The sequence below is a fragment of the Cannabis sativa genome, chromosome 1 (assembly GCF_029168945.1).
Source record: "Cannabis sativa cultivar Pink pepper isolate KNU-18-1 chromosome 1, ASM2916894v1, whole genome shotgun sequence".
Lineage (NCBI taxonomy): Eukaryota > Viridiplantae > Streptophyta > Magnoliopsida > Rosales > Cannabaceae > Cannabis > Cannabis sativa.
In genome coordinates this window covers 27,836,750-27,861,882 of record NC_083601.1, presented here as the reverse complement: position 1 = coordinate 27,861,882, position 25,133 = coordinate 27,836,750, and the positions used below count along the sequence as shown (strand labels likewise).

Below are 25,133 nucleotides of genomic sequence, written 5' to 3'. Positions count from 1 at the left end.
GTTTTTTTGGTTTGGTAAAATTTCTTATTTTCTAGTATTGACTCATATAACACAAATTTTATATGAAGACAGTGTCTTTAGTCGTATATATATATATAAAGTTATTGAATATCAAATAAAATTTGTAAGGACTTGTAACACACTAATAACTTTGTATTGTATATATATATGCCTTTTCATTCAAGATTATTATGTTATTGGTACAATTCATAAATAAAGATTCTTATGCTTAAATAAACGCATAAGAATTCATTATCTTGTATGACAAGTTTTCTTTATGACCAACATTTAGAAAAATAGAAAGTTAATTTTTCTAAAAATAATCAACTTTCCATAGAGAATTCATTCTCTTGTATGACAAGTTTCCTTTATAAAAAGGAACAACTGTAAATAAAAAGTGTCCTAAAAGAAAAAAGGCAATCATATCCATAAAATTAACACAAAAAATACTATTTAGTTCACAAATAAATTAATAATATTTTAACAACTAAATTGCTAAATAATAACCTAACAAGATCATTGATCTCCGAAGAGATTAGTTGCTCCTTGTGTAACATATAGACCATGATAGTTAATCCCGAGAAGAGTTATATATGGCATTTCCTTAGTTGGGCGCTCTTAAGATAGTCTTATGGCATGCCACCGTTTTATTTTGAGATTAATATTGTGTCCCCACCTTCTCGTCAATTGACACTAATGTCACTTTTGCCAGCATTTTTTTGTGCTGGTAAAAGTTGGTATTGTGCTGGTAAAATAGAATTTACTTGTGGTGTGTTGGCAAATGGGAGTTGGCGAATCAATGTTGGTATTATAACTTTTGCCAGCATAAAATGAAAAGTGCTGGCAAAAATAACTTTTTCCAGCGCGTAAATGCACTGGTAAAACTTTGACCTCTTTGTCAGTGTAGTTTGCAAAATGCGCTGGTAAAAGTCACTTTTACCAGCGTAGTAGCGAACTGTGCTGGTAAAAATGACATTTCTTGTAGTGTGAATAACTAGTTTTCTTGATTGTACACGTGTCACATAACATAACACTTACATTTATTGTTCAAAAAATGAGTATTTTTTTCTTATAATTAAAAGGAGAACTTAGACTAGATGGTCATTACAAATAAGGTCCACTGGAATCATTCATACCTCAACCATACCAATTAAATTTTGAGAAAATATCCAATTAGCCACATTATTAGCCGTAAAATTATAAAGTCTAGAAATAAAAGATAAATTATAACACAAAAACAACTTAAAGAGTCTATTACAGTGATACATGTAGTTATCAATACTCCAAACAGAACAAGTCCCTTTACAGTTTTGATAACTATCTCAGAGTCACTCTCAATCATCACAAAATAGTGCTTCTAAGAAAATACCGTCTCTAGGGCAAGAAGGCGGGTCTTAGCTTCGCCAATAAGGAGAATGGAGAAGTTGAGCCTGTTAGTAGCAACCCATAAAACCGTTCCCAAGGGATCTCTACCAATGTCGCCACACGCATAGCCCCACCCTCCATTTTCATGTAAAATTAATCTTGATCCAATCATTCAATGGTTAAGACCAAAGAAGAGACGCGATAACTGGAGGAGGAGTTGGAAACAAACAAGAGCCAAAATATGTATAACAATGAACGATATACAGTCAACATAATATTTAATATTATTATGCTTATTATTGTGTACTTTATCATTATGGATCTGCCAAATCGTATATACCACAATTTAGGCATAGAGGAACACCTCATGTGTAAACACTGTTAGGCTATTCTTAGCCTAGGTTTCGGATCTATTCTATGTGCGTTTTTCGCTGTATTGGGACGGAATTACGCTTGTTTTCTATGTTTTCAGGTTCTTTGGAATAAAAGAGATCTCGGAGGTAGAAATTCAACAAAAGACGGGCTGAGCCAAGGAAAACACGAATTATAAAGTATTTTGCACATCTGGCCGCGGCTAGACACAGCTTGGCCGTGGCTAGATCACAAAATAATCAACATTGAGAAGTTGCTCCAGTCGCCGCGGCGAGGGTGTATATGGCCGCGGCTAAAAGCTCCTTACAGAACAGTCGATTTTTACCACCCATCTGGCCGCGGCGAGAGTGTATATGGCCGCGGCGAGATCCCGTACGGACCAGGGGCATTTTCGTCTATCGAACCCTAAATTTTAGTTATAAATAGAAAACTGCGATTGGAAGTCTGGGAGAGCGATCAGAAACCCTAAAATACAGCTGAGAGCGGCAGGAAGAGCACAGAGATTTAAGTGAAGATCCAGAATTCATCCACCAACAGTTCTTTTCTCTATTCCTCGTTAATTTCTTTATGTTGAATATTGCTATAGGAATGGTTATGGATTTGTTTCTGAACTAAATTTTCCATTTAGGGAGGATGATGATTGTTGTTTAATGTTTTGCCTAGTTAATGTTTAATTACCATTCCTCAATTCTTGTGTGTGAAATTATCTTAATTTGTTCTTAATTTCATGTTTAAGATTGATCATCTTGTGCATGCTCTATGATCTCAATTCGAAATCTGAAAAGTGAGAATTGAGAATGCTAAAATTAAGATAATCGATGTTCTATGTGAAACGAAAGTATTTGCACGACTTATGTGACGAGTAGATTATTACTTAATGCTGATTTCATGTTAGTTTAATTAAGGAATTAATTAGATAACATGTGATTTAGAATCTAGAAGATTTGAAAGGAGCTAGGTTATTTCATAATCTGTCATTCACTTCAAGAATAGGATAGTAATTAAGCATTAACGATTTGGGTAAACAACAACAGGATTCTCCTCCCTATTATCTCATCTTGCTCAACTTTCAATTGTGTTATCAAGTTTTCTGAATTACTTTCATACTTTACTGTTTTTTTAAATCATAATTGCTTTCGATTTGCCGAATAGAATTATACGTATAGTTTAGTGGTATTTAACCCAATTCCCTGTGGGATCGACCTCACCTGTGTGAGATTTACTACTTGATTGTGTATACTTGCGTAGCGTTTATAAATTATAGCAACAAACACCCTTATTTATTTTAATAAAAATATTTTAAATGAACTCGCGTCAAAATTGTCTATATTCAAAAATAATTTTCAAAGTTGGATACCCAGTCTAACTCAAAATGCCACTATTTAAGTAAATGCAAAAAAAAAAAAAAAAACTAAAAACAACATTCATAAAATAATTTAAATAACTTTAAAATAATTTTTAGCAAATTAAAGATGGCCAAACCACATTTAGTTAGACGATCCCATAAGATACACCCCTCTCTGCCCAAGCTCAACTTGTGACAGAACATCTATAACCTTGCTTCTCTGCACATGGAAAAATAATTAGGATTAAGTTGCGATGCCTAATAAGGAAAAGAAACCATATACCGAAATTAAGACAATTATATCTAAAATATGTACATACCAACCTATTCAATAAATCAATTACCATAATAAAATATATTAATTTCAACTTTATATTATTTAAATAGTCATATAAATTATATAATATATAAATATATATATATAATAAAAATATATAAATATATATAAAAAAAACCCTCTAAATCGGGTTGGTATTATTTTTAACTCTCCCAATATAAAGATTAGGAGGGTTATATTTTCGTCGTATTTTTCGGTTTGTATTTTTATCGGGTTATCTCAATTTAGTTTGAGCATGTTATTTAGGTTAGACAATTTACAAAAGTTTATGTACAGTCCTAATCTGAGGATGAGACACTGTACTCAACTTTAATTTTGTGCTCATAGTTCTTTGTACACTTTCTCAAAACTTAGAGGTGAAAACTGAACCCCTATCAAATACGATGGTCTTTGGGACATGTAGCCTGACAATCTCTCTGACATACAATTCATCATACTTTTTTGCATTGTAGTTAGTACATACTGACAGAAAATGTGCTGATTTAGTGAGCCTCATCATAAATTTAGAGAGTTTGCTTCTACACAAAAATGAAGACTTTTGATAACAAATATTGGACTAGGAAGAAAAGGAGGAAAAAAGTAAAGTCTAAGCGCATATGGCACGAAAAGAAATCCAATTTCGGTATAACTTATAATCTTAATGTTTGCTATTCTTTGGTAGCCATTGTATTGGTGATTATTGATCATTTTTGTAAGTTTGCTCATTTTATTCTAATCAGAATTGTTTACAAGCTTATCGAGCTAGTTGCCTTTAATTAATGTGGACAACATAGTTCATTAGGTACCTTAAATAATTTTTTATGATAGAGATCCTTAGTTTAAATCAAGATTTTAGAAAGTCTTGGAACAAGCTTTAGGAACTAAGTTGCACTTCTCTCTCATCATGCTCAGATAACTGGACAATATCTGAGATGATCATACAAACTATAGATACAAGTTTTGTCTTTGTATTGTGGATTTTGAGGTAGGTGGGGGGAACACTTGTCATTGGTGGAATTCACATACAAAAATAACTACCAAGCAAGTATAGGCATAACTAGATGCCTTATGTGGGAGACCATGCAAATCGCCACTTTGCTGGGCTGAACCAGATGAGCATGTTGGTATTGGATCCCAATTTATCACTTGTACCCTTGAGAAGATTAATGTTGTTTATAGTTTTCACAAAATCTATGTTGATCTCAATCGACGAGAATTTGAGTTTGATGTTGGTGATTATGTGCTCTTAAAAATTACTCCTATGTGTGGTGTAATGAGATTTGGAGTGAAGGGTAAGCTAGTCCCGAGTTATGTTAGACCTTTCGAGGTTATTGAGAGAGTTAGAGAGGTCGCTTATCGATTAAACTTACCAATGTTGTTGGGACATGATCATGATGTGTTCCATATGTAGATGATGAGGAAGTATATACTCTAGTTCTGTCACCTGTCATTGAGTATGAGTCTATCTCTCTTTAGGAAGATATGACTTATGAAGAACAACTTGTCAGATTCTTGGCAAGATAGCTAAAAGTATTAAGGAACAGAGAGATTTCAGTAGTCAAGGTCTTATGGCAGAAACATGTAAAAGAAAAAGAGGCTAACTTGAAAATTAGGGTCGGAGATGTATGAGAAGTTTTCTCACTTGTTCAATTTTCAACTTGAGGTTGCACTTTGAAATTTTGGGATAGTATTTTCTTAAGGATCAAAGAATGTAAGACCTCGGCCAAAATAAAAAAAAAAAATAAAGGCTAATTAGGATTTTTGCCCCCTGAACTTTGACATGTACCAAATGATGCCCCCTGAACTTTTAAGGTCATTGAAAATGCCCCCTGAACTATTTAGATTGTTGGATTTAAGGACTTTTTTCTAATTTTAGTAAAAAAGTCTAATATGGATGAAAGTTCAGGGGGTATAATTTAGTGCATGTCAAAGTTCGAAGGGCAAGATTTGGTAGATATCAAAGTGTGGGGAACATGGTTTAGACAAAAGTCCTTAAATCCAACCATCTCAATAGTTCAGGGGCATTTTCAATAGCCTTAAAAGTTCAGGGGGCATGATTTGGTACATGTCAAAGTTCAGGGGGCAAAAATCCTAATTAGCCAAAAATAAATATACATTATATTCAAATTTATGGTGAGACCTACTTTAAAAAAATCATTTTCTTCAGTCTTTTCTCTCTCCCGTGTATCTCTTTCTCTCTCTCCTCACTTTTCTTTCTCTCGCATGACATACAAACTTATTAGAATTTATGCCCTAAAGCAAGTAATTAATGAATAATATATTACAGAATATATGATATACGAGAGAAGAGGAATATATGATATACAATTATAAGATAAATGATACATTAATTATAATAATATAATTATTAAATATCTGAAAATTCTTTATGCATATGGAGAAAGTATAATATTAAAGATGTACAAGAAAATTAAGATTATACGATATGAATAAAATAATAAATTTAAAACGAAGTCTATACTAACAAAATTGGAGAAAATTATAATATTTTACAAACATTAAGTACTTATACTGCTAAAAAAATAATTAAATTTATGCCGCTTACAAACTCAAAACTTTGAGTATTTATATCCTTACTCTTAAAAGAATGATTAAAATGAAAAGAAAAATTATGCATTAATTTGATATAGATTCAAAATTCAATATCATTGGTATATGATTTGTAATTGTTGGTATGGGTGTTGAGAGAAGTAGAATGTTAGGTAAATTTTTAGTCAATATAACTAGAGTATGGGAGCATCCAAGTATGAAAAGTAATGTAATATATATTAACACCAGACTCAAATTTCAAAAACCCTATTCTCTATTCCTCCTCATCCCTACGTCTCTATTCTCTGTCATTGATATCGATCACTTGCCTCCTATCTCCGTCACCTTGATCAGCTCCTTTTCTCCCCACCTTCCACCTATATATTTTACAGACTCATAATTTTTAAAAAACTAAATTTATTTTTGGTTTAATTGATTCTGGAAATATATATTAACTTAGTGTTGTTTTATTGGAGCAGTCGAGATGTACAAAAATGTTGTGTTTAATATATTACGTTTGACACTGGATTTTCGTTCTATATGTCTTACATGATTAAAAACAAACAAAAAAATACCAAATACCAAAAATAACCAATTACCAATTACCATTTACCATTTACCAAATACTCGGTCCACAAACAAGAATGAAGATCAAATTGTATTACACATATCCCAATCCTAACAGATAAGAGTATAATTAATGTGCGATTAATAAAACAATATTAGTAATAGTTATTTCAGCAAAAACATAAATAAAGCAATATTAGTTTCAAACAAAAATTTAATATTATATATAATTAATAATTAAATGTATATATATATAGTTACTCCACTCATTAAATTTTGGCCAAAAATGCTAAAGTAGATACTAGTGCTGCACGACCGTCTCAATCTTATGTAAGGCCTAGGGATGCACATTTTCTCCATCGGGATGGGATCCCGCGGGGACCTACACCTAATGCATGGGGCGGGGATTCCCTGTCTAAATGGGGAACGGAGCGGGGATGGGAATCAAATTTGGTCCCCGAATGTTGAACGGGGCGGGGACGGGGATGACACTCCCTGCCCCGACGGGACCCGTTTAATTTATTAATTATTTTTTTATTAATATTTTATATTTTACATATGCGTTTGTGTTTTTTTAGTATATTAATATCATTTTTACATTTTTTGAAGTTGTGTTTTTGTATAATAATTACTATATTGAATAGTAAATAATATGTAATATTTTATCTTTTATGTAATTTAATAATTTTATACATTTAAATTTTTAAAATAAATTTTATTTTTATAATAAGGGATTCCCCGCCCCGTCCCCGTCCCATTAGGGGATTTTCCGCCCCGTCCCCGTCCCATTAGGGGATTCCCCGCCCCGTCCCCGATGGGGAATAAGCAGGGATGGGAATTAAAATCCTTAATAGGGATGGAAATGGGGACGGGGAGAACACTCCCTGCTAATTCCATGCCCCGTGTGCATTCCTACGCCTTAGGAAAAATTGCAAAGTAATTAATTAAATCTTTATGTTCAAGTTCATTTAATAATTTTTTTTTCAATAAATAATATAGCTAACCTATTTAATCCTTGTTGTGATCGATCTTAAATAAGATTTCATTAAATTTAATTTTGAAAAACTTTTTTCACCAGAAATAATAATTATTAGAATTGTTAATAATATCAATAAGCAATGTAATTTAGAAAATAATCTAATCTTTTTATATACTAATATATGATAATTATAATTACAGTAACGTTGGTAGCTATTCAATCACCAAAAATTTACTTAAGAAGATATGTATTTTTAGTTAATATATGATTTTAAAATTTTAAATTGATAGAAAATTAAATAGGCATTTTAGTTGTAAATTATTAGTTATGTATCTTTGGTATATATCAAAATATGAGTGATATATAGTTTTGGGGAAAAAGAAAAAGTATACATATACGGTTATGTACTTTTTAATCTCAACATTAAAAAATAAAATAAGAAAACGTATTCTACTAAATGAGGCCTTAGGCAATTATTGATATTTAGCTATATTTCTGTGTACTTAAATTATAATTCTTTCAATTATTTTTTAATTATATTTATTAGAACCTAATCTCAGTATATTTTTGTGTTTTTTTAAGGTAATTTTCCGGTAGTTCAAGCAAAATGTATTGCGATTGTGATGGTTTTGGACTGAATTTTTTCTCTAGGCTATACTGTTCATATAGTTGAAACTGATTGCTTTACATTTGTGTCTGTTTTTAATAAGAGGCAATATTTTTTTAATGATCTTGGATCATAATTTGTTGGTTGATTTGGCAAGTTTGTTGTCCAGATTTTCAAGGGTATCCCTAATTCATGTTCGTCGAACAGCCAATGTGGCTGCTGTTGGAATTATTTTACCAGGATCTAGATTTACTACCATGTATGTTGTTTAACATCCTAATATGAATTTCTAAAACAATAAAAATAAACACATATAAAGTTTAAGAAAACCTTACATTGGGTGCAGCGAAATATAATGACTCATTCCGTTCAGATCTCTAGCCCTTGATTCCTTTCTGTAGCAGAGCATTATCAAGATCTGAACTTGGATCTCTTTCTCTCCTTCTTGAGTCTGATTCTCCTTCTTATTGATTGGATTCTTCACAGTCTTACACATTATGATTGAGATACCACTTGATGTGTGTGGGTACTCACTCTATCACTCAAGGTATGAAAATTTTAAGAAGAAAAGAAGAAGGAATGGTGGTTCGGCCTAAGGAAAAGAATAGGAGGCTCAATTTTCTGAAGACAATAAAATTCATCAATCACTTAAGTGTGAGCCACCACTATCTATTTATAGGTAACCACCTAGGCTTAGGTTAGATTTAATTAGCATTAAAATAATAAAAAAATTAAATAATAAATTGCATTACAAGTGGCCGACCATGTGTATTGGATAGGGCCCCAATTTCCAATTTTGCCATTTTGACATTTTTCCATCCCATTTTCTCAAAAACGCCAATTTTCTAATTTAACCACTTAAATGTTGTTGCCCCTGATTTTGCCCAATATACGTGGACCAACCAGACAGGGACACGTGGACCAAAAGATCTTAACATTTAAATTATTTGCTAAGTCTTTATGAAGGAAGGCAGTATCCGGGACTTGTTTCCCGGAGAAGGCACCCGGAGCCCCCTATGCTCCCGGAGGCCTAAATAACATCAAAGCATCTCCGCGAGGTGTCAGGCTTCCCCTGAGCAGTCATCTCGCATTTAATGCCGCATGGGAGGAAACGTGTTGGGACTGCTACACGCAATAAAGTCTGACGGCACAACCCCCAATCTACACCTGCGAAGTAATGATCATTTAAGTCTATTGACAGCTACACTGCGAAGAGTCACGTCAGTCAAAAGACAATAAGGAGATTCCACGTAAAAGCCCTACAACACCTAGGGATTTGACCATGCATTACCCATGGTATATTCATTGGGAATACCCAACTTTATGGATATTTACAGAGATACATGTACAATAATCCTGGGAATCACCCCACCAAAAACACTATAAATACCCCCTCAAAGCTCATTAAATGGGGTCGAAATTTTTGGGTTGCATAAGTTCAAGAAGAGTAAATACTCACCAAGAACATTCTCTGTATTTAATACACTCATAAATACACAGACTCGTGGACTAAGGCTCATTAACGCCCCAACCACGTAAAAATCCTTCTCTTAATTTCTTACAGCTCTCTAATCTTATATTATTTTATTGGTTACCGAAAACCTCGGTCAACAAATGCCAATTCCAATTATTTAATAACTAAAATTAATTATTAAATAATATTGTCATTTAATATATTTATTAATTAGACTTCTTAAAGTCTCTTAAGTAACAAATAAACCCTAGAAACTTTTCTTCACATTTAAGGTCTTGCTTAGTGAAAAATTCATAAACTAGACATAGTCTAATTTTAGAATTATAATTGATTAACTAAAATCAATTAACTGAGTCTTACAAGCAGTATGGCCTCAACTAGTATGGGGATCATTGGCCTATATAATCGAGCTTTCAATAAGCAGACCAAGAATTTACCAAGTAAATTCACTGACTTATTAAGTCCTTGTTGCATCCACGTATAGAACTTAAAATTGCACTCTCAGTCATATAGCACGCTCTATATGTTCTACGATATAGATACGCTATTAATTATCTATTGTTATAATCCCAATAATCAATGATCGTCTATAGATGATCTACATTGCATAGGGATAAAGTTACCGTTACACCCTTTCAATGTATTTTATCCTTAAAACACTTGCCACATATAAATATGATATTATAGTGAACTAATATAGTCACTAAAATGAGCGCTCTATCATTTATCTCTATTTAGCAAACTCGAAGGAAATCATCGTTTCACTTTTAAATACCTATAGAAGCTATATATTCCATATTTATGATTAGCGCTCCCACTCAATTACACTACCATGTTCCCAAAATGTACGTATCACCCTGACCAAAAAGTAGGCTTAACTAACAAATCAAAGAACATGAATAACACTCTTGAGATCGAACCTAATCATATCAGGATTAAGATCATTTGATCTAGGATCAACTAGGTGACATTGAATTGAATAGATAATACCATAAGTTTATCATATCTAATCAAAGTTCAATATCGGTCTCTTCCAATGTATACTCCATACATCTGATACTGGTAAACTTTGCCAATGCCCTAGATAGGACATAACACTTATCCAAAGTGTAGGTATACATATCGCTGATTATCATGCCAGTCTAAATCCAGTGAACTGACAAATCAGGGAATGAAACTTTCGAACATATAAACATGATTTTATTCCACTGTGCTGACAACACTACAATCATGAACAAATACATATGTTCTGGACTTAATAGAATTTATACATTAAATATAATCATGAAATAAATCATGTGAACCATGCAACATAAAATGTTATTTCTGATCTTTATTAATTATGTAAATCTGATTATATTGAAATGGATTTTATTTAGGGTACAAAACCCAACAGCTGCACATGGATTAGCAGTGCATGCCCTTCGGATGGATATATAAACAACTTGTGTAGTTAGACAACTTTTCTTATTGGCTCTGGGATTTGTAGGTTTTTACGTTTTTGTAATCAAACATTCTGTTTTTGTACAATGATATATTCATTATTTTCAAAAAAAAAAAAAAACAGTTGGTTATGTAGGGGTACTTCTCACACTTTTATGTTTTTTGCATTTTTACGCTTTAAAAATAATTTTTGCATTTTTTTGAAAATTTTTGTATTTTTACAAAAATTTACATAGTAATCTAAATCGCAACTAAAATTTATTTAGCAACCTAAATTGCAACCAAAATTCACATAGCAACTTACATAAAAACCATCATAATAACTTAAATCATAAATTGAAAAAAAAATAAAAAATAATATATATGAAGTAGTTCTCCTAATTATTAAAGAGTGTCGTTAACCAAAATCTCATAACCACACATAAAAGCTGACCAATAAGCTCATCATTTAGTTAATTATCATATAATAAAATTTATTCTGTTGGTTCTAGAGAACTCTAGTGGCATGCATCCCTCCGTTGCTCCACCGTTCATGGTGGATCTGGTCCATCCAAAATGGTTTTGTGATGGTTTTGTTCCTCTAATCCAATTCTTCTCTCCTAAGCCTACTCTGTTTCCTTTCTTTTCTCTCATTAACTCTTGCATTTATTGCTCTGAGGGATATAATGAATATCCATCCCATCCTAATATCTTCTTTCAGAGCATTAAATGTGCAAATCCCTCCAATTTTCTTCTCATCAGACTTCCTACTTTCTCGTTCTCTCTATCTCTTTCTTCTTCCTCTCCCCCAAATTTCATCATTACTGTAATTAAATACTTTGGGTTTTGGAAAATGGAGGCGGAGCTTGGGTTTAATGATGATTTGAAGCTTAAAATCATCATTTTTCCTATCAGGTCTAGGATTTGGGACAAGATGGCTAGATCCTCCAGGCGATCACAAAGGGATTTATGGTTTTATCTATTTAAGGGAAGATCAAGGTACCGTCTTTTCCATTCCACTTTGTCTTTCCATACTGTTGCTTTGTATTTACTGGGTTGGTGTTTGTTTGTCAAGATGGATGAGTTTTTTGCTAATGTGTCTAATTCCTTAGCCCTAAATACTGATGAGTCAACTGTGTTTACTTATGAGGTGGGTAGTGTGGATTCTCCACATACCATTAGTCTTCTTCTTCGTCTTCATACCATTCGTCATTTTAACCGTCCGTCTCTTATGAAAACCTTGTCTGAAATCTGGTCATCACAGTGTCGATTTCCTGTGGTTGTGTCTGAACATGCTGATAGTCTCTTCCTTGTAACTTTTGGGTGTGAGGGAGATAAGGGTAGAATCCTTGAGGGACAACCATGGCACTTTGCTCAAAGTGTCACGGTTTTTACTGCTCCTGACAGTGCCTTCCCTATTCTTCCTGAGCAGTTACATTATGTTCCATTCTGGGTCCAGTTTATGGGATCCCCTTCATGTGCAAGTCACTGGAACTTGCTAAGTTCATAGCCTCTGAGATAGGGGATTTGGTTGAGGTGGATCAATCCACGGTTAAGGAGGGTACTGGGCCGTATCTTAGGATTAGAGTTTTACTTGATGTTAATCTTCCTCTTAGGCGTGGATTGAATGTTAGGTTTATTAAACTGGGAAGGGAGATTATTAAGTGGATTGATTTTAAGTTTGAGCGTTTACCTAATTTCTGTTATTATTGTGGTAAGCTTGATCATACTCGCAAGTATTGTCATGCTTATCTTCAAAAGTGTGATGAGAGTCCTACTCTTCCTCCTTGTCCTTTCACGATTCTTCTTCGTGGAAAGGAAAAGCCTGCTGAAAAAGTCCATCCTTTCCAATATCCACATCCTCCATCTATCTCTGTTGTTCAGCAGCCTCAGGGGGGATTTTCTCTTCCTTCTATTCCTAATTTTCCTACTATCCAGTTTTCCTCTTTATTTCCCCAGTATTTAACTGTTGATACTCAATTTGCTAGTGCTTCTGCCTCTGATGGTGTTATGATTCCTACTCCGATTAACCCTAACAATCTGGCTCTGAGTACTGGATCGATGGATCCTACTCTGCATGCTCCTTCACCAGTTTATGGGGCTTATTCTACTGATTCTATACTTGTGGCTGATAGGGCTTCTTGTGAGGTTTCTGGGGGTGTTCAATCTGTTCAGTCTATTGTGGGTAGTGCTTCTGTTTCAGCCTTTAGGGCTGTTTCTGGTGATTCAAATGCCCCTGGTAGCCAGGGTGATCCTTCTGCTATCCAACCTGATTCCTCTGTGCGAGGGAAAGGCCTTGCTTCTGCTTCTGGAGTAAAAAGGGCTTCTTTCCAGCCGCATCAGCTTATGGTTGGAGGCTCTCTTAGGGAAACTCTCAAGAGAGCTAGGGCAAATGAAAATGATGATGTAACCACTCTTGCTGACCTATCCTTGGAACATGCGGGTGTTGTTGGGCACACCCGCCCTGAAAAATGACTATTATCAGTTGGAATGCACGAGGGTTGGGGGGTACTCGTGCGTTCCGAAGGCTCTCCCTGTTGGTGAAGGAGCATAGGCCTTCAATTCTTTTTTTGATGGAAACCAAGCTGGCTGCTGGAGCTGTAGACAGAGTCAGGGTTTCTTTGGGGTTTGATTTTGGTTTTGAAGTCCCTAGGAAATATTTTGGGGGGGGGGGGGGGAACTTTTGCTTTTATGGAAGGCTGATATTTATGTAAATATTTTAACTTACTCTTGTAATCATATAGACTGCCATATATCTTTTAATGATAATACTATGTTTCATTTTACTAGTTTTTATGGTTCCCCTATTGTTAGTCAACGTTCTTTTACTTGGAATCTTTTGCATAAAGTGTTTTATAATGCTCCTAATCTTCCTTGGTTTGTTATTGGAGATTTTAATTCTTATTTGCTTTATAGTGATAAAACTGGTAGTAATTATCATAATGTTACTGATATGGAGGAGTTTGCTCTTTTTTTGGATAAATTTAAACTTTCTCCTATGGATTTTATTGGTAATAAGTTTACTTGGAAACATGGATCCACTTATGAACATTTAGATTGGGCAGTGTGTTCTGACTCTTGGGTTGATATGTTTCCTAGTGCTATTCTGCATCATTTAGGTTTTTTTGGTTCTGATCATAGAGTATTAAAAGTAGATATTAAGTTAGATACTTTTTCTATTCCTATTCGCTCTAAGAAGAGATTTTAATTTGAGAATGTCTGGTTGGAAAATGAGGAATTTTATCAAACAGTTCAGCGTTCTTGGTTGAGTCCTTCACATTCTAATAATTCTAATTTTGCTAGTTTTATGGATAAACAAGAGTCTTGCATTTCTTCTTTAAAGTCTTGGAATGTTTGTACTAATAGTATGTTTAAAAATAAAATAGTTGCTCTTAATAAACGTATTGCTGACCTTCAAAATCATATCCCTTTAGAGGAGAGTCATGTGGCTGAGATTAAGATTTTACAATCTCAGTTGGATGCTTTCTTGTATAAAGAGGAAGTGTATTGGAGACAGCGTGCTCGTGTTAATTGGCTTAATGCTGGGGATAAAAATACTAAGTTTTTTCATAGATTTGCTTCTAAAAGGAAAAAAACTAATACTATTAAATTTCTTAAGTCTGATCATGGGGAGGTTGTTAATAGCTTGGAGGGTATTAGTAGTATTGTTTCTTCATATTTTGCCAATCTTTTTCAAACTCAAGGTTGTGATTCTGGTTCTGTTGAACAGATTCTTTCTGTTTTAGGTCCCCCTCTGAATAATTTTGAGATTGACTATTTAGGGGAGCCTTTTCGGGCTGAAGAGGTGAAGAAAGCTGTTTTCCAGCTTTCTGGGGACAAAGCACCTGGATTAGATGGCCTGAATGCTTTCTTTTATCAAAAGAATTGGTCTACTCTAGGTCAAGATCTTGTTAAGGCTGTGTTGGATTGTCTTAATAATGATAGAGATTTTTCCTATATTAATCAGACTTTAATAACTCTTATCCCTAAGAAACAACGTGCTCAATTCAAGATTTTAGGCCTATCAGTCTATGTAACACATTTGATAAAATTATTTCTAAGGTTTTAGCTAATCGTTTAAAAGTTATCTTAAGTAAGATTGTTTCCCCTGCTCATAGTGTTTTTGTTTCTGGAAGGGTTATCTTTGATAATATACTTCTGGCTCAGGAAGTTGTGCATGCTATTACCAATAGAAAAAAAGGTAAATTAGGTTGGGCTGCACTTAAGCTTGATATGGCTAAAGCTTTTGATAGGGTTGAATGGCATTTTTTGCATAGTATTATGTCCCATTATAATTTTCCCCAACAATTTGTGTCTCTCATTATGAGGTGTATTTCTACTACTCAAATTTCTTTTTTGATTAATGGTAGTGTTACTGGTAGTGTTCAGCCTACTCGGGGTCTTAGACAGGGTGATCCTCTCTCTCCTTACTTGTTTATTTTGTGTGCTGAGGGATTATCTTCCTTGCTTAGGTTTCATCAGGATAGACAGCATTTGAAGGGTATTTCTATTTCTCGTAGGGCTCCTTCTTTGACTCATTTATTTTTTGCTGATGATAGTCTTATTTTTTGTACTGCTACTCGTGAGTCTTGTGATGTTTTATCTGGAATTTTTGATATTTATACTAAAGCTTCTGGTCAGGCTATTAATTTTAATAAGTCTTCTATTTTCTTTTCTCCTAATGGTACTGCTCAGGATAAAAATCTTTTCCTTACTAATCTTAATTTGCAAGATAAACCTTTTATTAGTAAGTACTTAGGTTTGCCTCAATGTCTTGATAGATCTAAGTATCACTCTTTTTCTTTTCTTAAAGACAGAGTTTGTTCTGTTCTTCAATCCTGGCATTCTAAGTGTTTTTCTAAGGCTGGGAAGGAGGTCCTTCTTAAAGCAGTAATTCAAGCTATTCCCGCTTATGCAATGGCTTGTTTTAGGTTGCCTGTTAAACTTTGTAAGGAAATTGAGGGTGTAATGGCCAGATTTTGGTGGGGTTCTTCGGGAGATTCTAGGAAAATTCATTGGAAAAATTGGCAATCTCTCTGTCATTCTAAGTTTGTGGGGGGTTTGGGGTTTCGGTCTCTTATTCACTTTAATCAAGCTATGCTTGCTAAGCAAGCCTGGCGTATTTTCACTCAGCCTGATTCTTTATTGAGCTTAACTCTTAAGGCTAGGTACTTCCCAAACTCTTCTATTCTTGATGCTAAAGTTGGTCATAACCCTTCCTTCTCTTGGAGAAGTATCCTTTGGGGTAGGGATTTGTTGGTTTTTGGTCTGGTATGGAAAGTGGGTAATGGGGAGACTATTGATACTTTAAAAGATCATTGGATCCCTAATTCTAGATATAAGCAAACCCTTTGTGACCTGGACCATTAGCAGTCGAAACTATCTTATTTTATTGATCCTTTGGGGTCTTCGAATATGGATAGACTTCGATCTTGCTTTGATGATTCTACTATTAATGATATCTTAAATGTTCCTTTTTCTGGACTTGAGGGTAAAGATGAGCAAATTTGGGGGAGGGAGAGTTTGGGGCTTTTCTCTGTTAAATCTGCTTATCACTTAGCTCTTGAATCTCGCGATATCCCTTCTACATCCTCCTCATTTGAATTGAAATCTTTCTGGGCTAGAATTTGGCATGCTTACATTCCTCCTAAAGTTAAACATTTTGTGTGGAGAATTGTTTCTAATTCAGTGCCGGTTGCTGTTTTACTCTCTCAACGCCACATTATTTCTTCTCCTTTATGTCCTCTGTGTAAAAATTCCCCAGAAACTGTTATGCATGCTTTGCTAGAGTGCTCTAGGGCTCGGAAAGCTTGGAAGGCTTCTGATTTTGCTCATTTTTATTTACAAAACAACCACTTGGATATTATACAATTTCTCTCTAATGTGTTCTCAAGTTTAGATAAAGGTTCTGCAGATTTATTGATGTGTTTTATGTGGACCATTTGGAATCAGAGGAATAATGTCTTTTTTAATAGATTTGCTCTTCATCCAAAGGATATGTTTGCTTGGTGTCAAAGCTTTCTTTTGCAGTACTTGGATGCGGGACAGACAAGATTTATTCCCTCTTCTCAAGGTGATCAGAGTCCCTCAGATATGGATCGGTGTCCACCGGGCAGGTATAAGGTATTCACAGATGCAGCTATTGATACTGGGAAGCAGGTTTTTAGCCTTAGCGTGGTGGTGAAGAATGACTCAGATCAAGTGATTGTTGGGTTGGTGAAACCAATTACTGGGATAATTACTCCAGTTATAGCTGAAGCTAAAGTTGTTTCTCTTGCAATGGCTTGGACTAAAATGATTAATTTACCTGTTCATGTTCTATTTTCGGATTGTAAGGTTGTGGTGGATAAGATTAATATATAAATGTAACTGGAATAATAGTGTTTGTGATGATGTTTTAATGGATGTTTACAACTCTTTGTCCTTTAATCCTAGGCCTAAAGTTGTGTTTATTAGAAGAGATGATAATACTCATGCTCATAATTTAGCTAAGTTAGGTTTAGAATTAGACAGAGAGTTATTATGGAATGGTTCTTTACCTTCCTTGTAAGGACATGTTTACTTTGTACTGCTTTTTCTATCAATGAAGCTTCAAGTTCCAGTCAAAAAAAAAAAATAAAATAAGCTCATCATTTAGTTTTAAAATGAAATTAAATAAAAGAAATAATAAGCCAAACCGCTCTCCATATAAAATGCATATCTAAATTATTAAAGTTTCTAATTACGTATAGAATCAAGTACGTAGTTTATTAATTATAAACAAAATTTCGACGTTTGCCTAATTAATTAATTTTTTTTGAAGAGTTGGCCTAATTAATTATTAAACCATATGAAAAGTCAAAAATATTCACCCCAATAAATACTGGATACAACATACCTTAATTTCTTCGATTTCTGTGTTTTACTTGAGGAGAGATTACTTAGGTTTCAATGGCGGAGGAGGTGATTCTGCTGGATGTAGGGGTCAGCATGTTCTGCCTAAGGGTGAAAATAGCTTTGGCCGAAAAGGGTATTAAGTGCGAGTACATAGAACAAGATCTTCAGAACAAGGACCCTTTGCTTCTGAAGATGAACCCATTTCACAACAAGGTTCCTGTTCTCATTCACAATGGAAAATCTATATGCGATTCTCTCATTATTTTGCAATACATCGAAGAGGTTTGGCCTGAGAAACCTCCTTTACTTCCCTCTGATACTTATCACAGAGCCCAAGCAAGGTTGTTGGCAGACTTCACTAACAAGGTATATATAATTAATAATATTAATTATTAATTTTCTCAATACAATAATGTAATCGAAAAGCTAAATGCATGCAGATCCATGGTTGTGGTTGGAAGATATGTCTTTGGGATGGTGAAAAGCTTGAAGTAGCCAAAAAAGAATTAGTTGAAATGTTGACGGTGATTGAAGGAGAGCTTGGAGATAAGCCATACTTTGGATTTGGAGGGGAGAGGTTTGGGTTTGTAGATGTTGCCTTAATAGGATTCTACAGTTGGTTTATTGTGTATGAGATGTTTGGGAAGTTCAGTATGGAGAGTGAGTTTCCCAAGCTCAGTGCCTGGGCCAAGAGGTGTCTACAGAAGGAAAGCGTCTCCAAATCTATTACTGATCATATAGATGGGAACAAGACTTACCAGTACGTTGTCCAATCCAGGAAGAGGTTGTTGGAGTAAACAAATATCGTATCTATTCTATATAAAGTGTGCCTATATAACTGAATTCTTGGTTTATGAGAAATTCATGGGTGACTTTTTATTTTTATTTAATAAAATAATAAAATATTATTTATATATAATAAAATAATAATAAAATAAATCTCATTAATATTTGAATTAATATTTTCTTTTTATAAAACACAGGGCAAAAATAAAGCCCTAATCGATTCTTCTCTCCCATGCAATTGAACATGATATGAGAGAAAGAACGTCATGAGAGATTCTCATAGTGAGGTGATGGCTTCTGCTCTCGATCATATCATGGTAGAAGCTATCCTTGATAGTTTGAAACTTTGCATCAGTCTTATTTGTGATTATTATTGAATCTAATTGCATCAATGTTATTAATGTTCCAAATAGTAAGTTAGTAGATAAGCTGCATGATTAGAGATACATTGTCCTTTGGTAACAATTCATCTACTCATTTTTTTTTCTTTTTATTGTTTTAAGATTGTTAATAGTGTTGACTTACTCTTTTTTTGAATAATCATTATATTTAGTAATCTATGATATTGTTTTCTATCTTGAGGTTTTTCTCATTAAATTTACTCAAAAAAATTTTAATAAAAATAAAATCCAATTGTACGAAAGAAAAAAAAAAACAGCAAAGCAAGAGATATTTACTAAAATTTTATGTCGATACATAAATAGTTTTGAAAATATATATATCTTAAATACATGATACAAAGTTATATTCAATTGTACTTTCGGGAAGGTAATAAGGTGGCTCATTTATTGATCAATTATGTTTTTAAAAACAAAGTTAGTACTATATAAATTAAGGTATCACCCTACTCTACTCGTCATATAATTGAGTGAAACTTGTCATTTACTTGTAATCGTTGTTGAATGAATTCCATTTCTCAAAAAAAAAAAAAAAAGACATGATACAATAGGATTTGAAAAAGATACACATGATACAATATTAAAAAAATTAGGATATCATTGTATGATGAGAAGCTAGCAAATATTAATCAATATATGAACAATAATTTGAATTAATCTTATAATCTTAACTTTAATCAAATAGAGTTTATAAAAGAGACATAAATAATCAAATAGTATTAGAAATACGGTAATTAAAGAAAATCTAGAACCCTATTATTTTTGAATTTAATGAGATTTATTTTATTTTTATTTTATTATATTAAGTGCACCTGATATAATGCACTAATCATCCTCAAGTACAAAAGCAACCTGTTAAGTAATATGTATAATGTTGAGCAAACACCAATTCGATCACACCAGTAGGTGTTTCTTTCATGCACCAGAACAGACTCAGGTTCAACAACTGAACCTATCCAAGGAACTCGAATGCAATTAGACAGAATTGAGAGAGAGAATTAAAGCTTTATTGATACTTAGCTTTATTACAATTGGTTACTAAAACTAGATAGCCAAAAGGCTATATATACACACATGAAACAGTGAAAGGCACATAACTAACATAACTGTCAAAACAGTTATGTCAGTTGGTGTCCAAGGGTAAATTGGGTATTAGTAGGCATACCAAAATTAACAATTCTCCACCTTGACTACTAATACACATTACACAGGGAATTTACAAGTATGAATAAAATGAACAAACATAGGAAGCTTTACTAAACATCATTGATCATGAGCAATTGTAGACAGTGTTGAAACTTGACTGATGTAAGGTTCTTAGTAAGCATATCAGCAGCATTGTCTTCAGTTGATACTTTGCATAGCTTGATTTTCCCTTCATTGATAACATCTCGAATGAAATGAAGCCTAACATCAATATGTTTGGTTCGTTCATGGAATACTTGATTTCTGCTGAGGTGCAATGCACTTTGGCTGTCACATAGAATGTTTATGCTTTTCTATGCCAAGTTCCCTAGTACATATATACATATATATGTGTTGCAATAAAAGTATAGTAGTTATGCTATTTTATATTGTACGTACGTGTGTTTTCTTATTGCATTAATTTGCATGCATGTGTTGTTTGTTGGTTGGTTATACATATTATTAAATATTAATGTCTTTGCTTCTGTAAAGAATTTGTTTAGTTTGTGCCCGCCAAATAATAAATAGGGCATTTTACAATTTTGTATATATTATTTTAATTAATTATAAAATATGTGCAAAAAAATTTGTTATCATTTTCTCATACATTTTTATATATAATTAACAACTTTTTTTCAATTTTTTCATAATATATATATGGTAATAATTATTGATTATTATATATATGGTAATATTGGCTATGTTTATTTTTATGTTTACAATTATAATAAACATACCAATAATATAAAATAGTTTATATATGTGTGTTATGTTTATTTTATTTTATGTTCTATATATATATTAATATAAAATAATTTATTTTATTTTTTATTAATTAAACATACTAATTTAATAAACAAAATAATAATATTCACATAGGTTTATTATATCACTCTATGTGTGTTATGTTTATTTCTAGTAATTTTTTAAAAAATAAATAATATATATATAAAAAAAATTATTTATCTTTATCTCTTTTTTTTTATTATTGTCTTGTTTATTTTTTCTAATTAAATAATTTTTGGAGTTTATAAAATTATATTTGTTTATTTATTTTTTGATGTAAGAATTATATTTCAATAGAAAATTCGTTCAGTAACTCATTAAAAAATAATCAATATATAGAAACTATAGAAAAAAAAAATATACTTATTTTAGTATAATATAAATTGGCTGTCTATTTTTATGTTTACAATTATAATAAACATACTATTAAACATACTAATTTAATAAACAAAATAATAATATTCACATATGTTTATTATATCACTCTATGTGTCATGTTTATTTTTAGTAATTTTAAGTATTAATTTATATTTATATACATTCGTGTTTATAATTTTGATATTGTATTTTATTAAAAAAATTCTTATTAAATTATAATAATTCTTACTAAAATAGATAATAAACATTTATCTTTTAATAAAAAAAAATATTTAATTTGTTTATTTTTATAAAACTGTTTAATTAATTTTACGAAATTGTTTATTTTGAGTTTTAATAAACATATTTTATTATTTAATGATTAAAATGTATGGTTTCATGTAATAAGTTTTCAAAATGTATGAGTTTTTAAAATAATTTTTTTTTGCACATTTTTTGCAATTATATTATTTTTGTTGTATATTTATGAAAAAAGCCCTAATAAATATTCTGTTAAAATTGTTCAAAAAAAAAATATTCTGTTAAAAATAGATCACAATTTGATCTTGCAAGTAATATAAAAAAGTTTTCTTTTTAGGCTAAATATATTTTTGACCTTGTGTTTTGCAAAAGTTATCAATTAGACCATTTATTTTGTTAAATGACAAAATAGACCATCTATTTTCTAAAATTGTACAAATAAGACCCTAAATTGATTTTTTGTCAAAATAAAACTTAATAATAATCCGATCTAGAGATGTTATGATAAAACTGATTACATTTTCTGTATCTGTTCGTGTTAAAATTTATCTCATAGTTGATTATATTAAAACATAAAATTATTAAAAATTAAACTCGAGGTCCTATTTTTACCATTTTAGAAAATATAAAATTCATTTTGTCATTTAACAAAACAGATGGTCCAATTATTAATTTTTACAAAATACAAGGTCCAAAATAATATTTACTGTTTTTTATTTTACCGTGCACTTTGCAATTTTTTTTTATTATTATTAATTTGGTTGTTTTGAGAACTAATAAGAGATAGAAAATCTGAAGTAAAATTCTCTAATATATATGTCCAGTCTGTGATTTAATCTAATCGATATTATTAATTAGTAATTTTTCCCCTGAACTTTGACATGTAGTAAATCGTGCTTTCTGAACTTTTTTTGCCGTTAAAAATTCCCCCTGAACTATTGAGATTGTTAAATTTAAGGACTTTTGTCTAATTTCATTCAATTTTATTGTTTCAGTGATTGTTTATGTACTAAACCATGCTCTTAAGAATTTGATATCTACCAAATCATGCCCCTCAAACTTTGATATATACTAAATCATGCCCCTTGAACTTTTATCCATGTTAGAAATTTTTTACTAAAATTAGACAAAAGTCCTTAAATTTAACAATCTCAATAGTTCGGGGGAAATTTTTAACGGCCAAAAAAGTTGAGGGGGCACGATTTAGTACATGTCAAAGTTCAGGGGGAAAAATTACTAATTAGCCTTAATTTTAATATAAATGCAGCTCATGCATGCATGTATGTTATAATAGCACTATAAAAAATTACTAAAAGTTTCAGTGACAATTTTTTAGTTATAACATAAATTTTTTGTGACTAAATATAGATTTTAATCATCACAACAAAAAATTACTTGTGACTAATAGTAGTTAGATACAAGTTGTCACTAATTTACTTTTAGTCATGATGATAAGTCATGAGATTCCATCTCAAAACCAATTGGTAATGAGTGAAGTAGTTCATGTTTTTATATATAGCTCAATATTTTTACATTTAATTCATGTGGGACAATATTCTCCAATATCCCCCCTCAAGATGGTGGCTATTTTTGCTCACCAATCTTGAATCACCTTATCACAAGCCATGCCATTTGCTCGCTTATTTTTTTTTTTGTTCGGATCTCAAGCGTCTTTCTACCATTTGGATAGATTTGGATCAAAAGCCCGCTAGGGATATGGCTCTGATACCATAATGAGAATCATGGGGTTCCATCTCAAAACCAATTGGTGTTGAGTGGAGTAGTTTATGTTCTTATATATGGCTCAATAGTTTTACATTTAATCCATGTGGAACAATGTTCTCCAATAAGTCACAACACTAAACACACATTTAGTCACAATAAATTGTGATTTTGTAATTAATACATTTAGCCACGGACGTCCTTTTAATCACAATATATATGAATAATGATATATAATTAGTCATAGCTTTTTTACCTTTAGTCACAAGTTTTGTTGTAACTAAAAGTAAAAAAATTTGTAGTGTAGACTAAAAATTTGAAAATAAAATTACAAAAATACGTTAATACGGAAAAAAAATTATTTTAATTTTTTTATTTATAAAAATATACTTCTTTATTGTTTTTTGGTTGTTTTATAATTTATTTATAACTGTATTGTCATGATCGTTTTTCTGATTGTATTTTGTTGTTTTATAGTTTATTTATAATTGTCGTGAAGTTGATTTCACGTTCATTTGATGTTGTTTTTACTTTTTACTGAGCAAAGTATAGTTTTATAATTTTAAAATTTTACATGCGTATTTTCCTAATTAAAAATTTTAAGCCATAAAATTGTAAATAAAATATAAAAAAGTGTACTTTTAAAACTTCATTTATAATAAATTAATATTATATATATATAAGTTCATGAAAACGTGGATGGTAGGATTAGGGCCGGCCCAAGCATTGGGCAGCTTGGGCCATTGCACAAGGTTTCCATTTTCTTAAGGCCCAACTTTTTTTTTTGAAAGAAAATGTTTATTTTTGTCTCTTTTTTCCTATTATATATATAAATAAATAATTTATTATTGAAAATTCATGAATGAATCCTAAAAAAAAAAAAAGCTAGTAATAGAATTGTAGTTTTAATGTACACGATTTTTTTTTAAAAAAATCCAATTTTAAAATTTCGCACAAAACTCCCAAAACACTTGAGCCGGCCCTGGGTAGGATTGATTGTTTAAGCTTTTACAATAATTTATTAGTTCGTGAGTTTAGATAATAATGTTTATATAAAAGTGTGGTTGATATGGATATTTTGGCCTATATATCTTTATCATGGTAAATTCTAATGGTAGTGTAGAAAGTAGTTAAAATTTAGCATAAAATATATAATCTGATCCAAATTTTATTATTTCTTGTTTATTCTTTTGCCACTTTTTTCTTTTTAGTAAAAAAACTTATTATTATAAAAAGAATAATTAGCTTTTTTAGTCCCTGTACTTATGACACTATACTATGATGCCCCTTAATTTATAAGTGTAGTTAAAAATACCCCCTAAAATATATCAGTTGGAATAGTATAATCCTTTTATCTAATTCTGTTAAAATTGACTAAAGTTGACTGTTAAATTAATAATGTGGCATTATACATAGATAGTAGTTGAAAAATTATATACCATTAGGAAAATAAATTACAAGTCATAAAAATTACAATCACAGGAAAAAAAAATGAAAAATAACATCCCAAAAAATAGAATATCATTACCTTAATTCTCCAAAAATCCCATGTTCTTTCTAGTGATATCCATCTCTTCAAATACTGTAGAATCCTAATTTTACACCTTTTTCTAATTTGAACTGCTAAAAAACGATTGGAATTATTTTAATAAAATTATTTTTATTAAATTTTTTTAAAAGGTTATGAAATCATTTTTTAATCATCTTTCATTGTCAATTATTATGCCACCTCATAGTCAATTTTCCCTCTAAAAAGAGATGAAAT

General features: G+C 31.6%; 2 protein-coding genes across 2 annotated transcripts; both read left to right on the top strand.

The window, feature by feature from the left end:
• The first annotated feature begins 16,412 nt into the window (after positions 1 to 16,412).
• Positions 16,413 to 17,360, top strand: LOC133033601 (uncharacterized). The gene has a single exon (XM_061108551.1). It carries the CDS (start codon positions 16,413 to 16,415, stop codon positions 17,358 to 17,360), a length of 948 nt encoding a protein of 315 aa, XP_060964534.1.
• Positions 17,361 to 17,876: 516 nt separating this feature from the next.
• On the top strand, positions 17,877 to 18,829 carry LOC115705786 (probable glutathione S-transferase). The gene is made up of 2 exons (XM_030633227.2): positions 17,877 to 18,239; positions 18,314 to 18,829. The coding sequence occupies exons 1-2, from the start codon at positions 17,928 to 17,930 to the stop codon at positions 18,668 to 18,670; spliced, it is 669 nt and encodes a 222-aa protein (XP_030489087.2). The 5' UTR covers positions 17,877 to 17,927; the 3' UTR covers positions 18,671 to 18,829.
• The last annotated feature ends 6,304 nt before the right edge of the window (positions 18,830 to 25,133 follow it).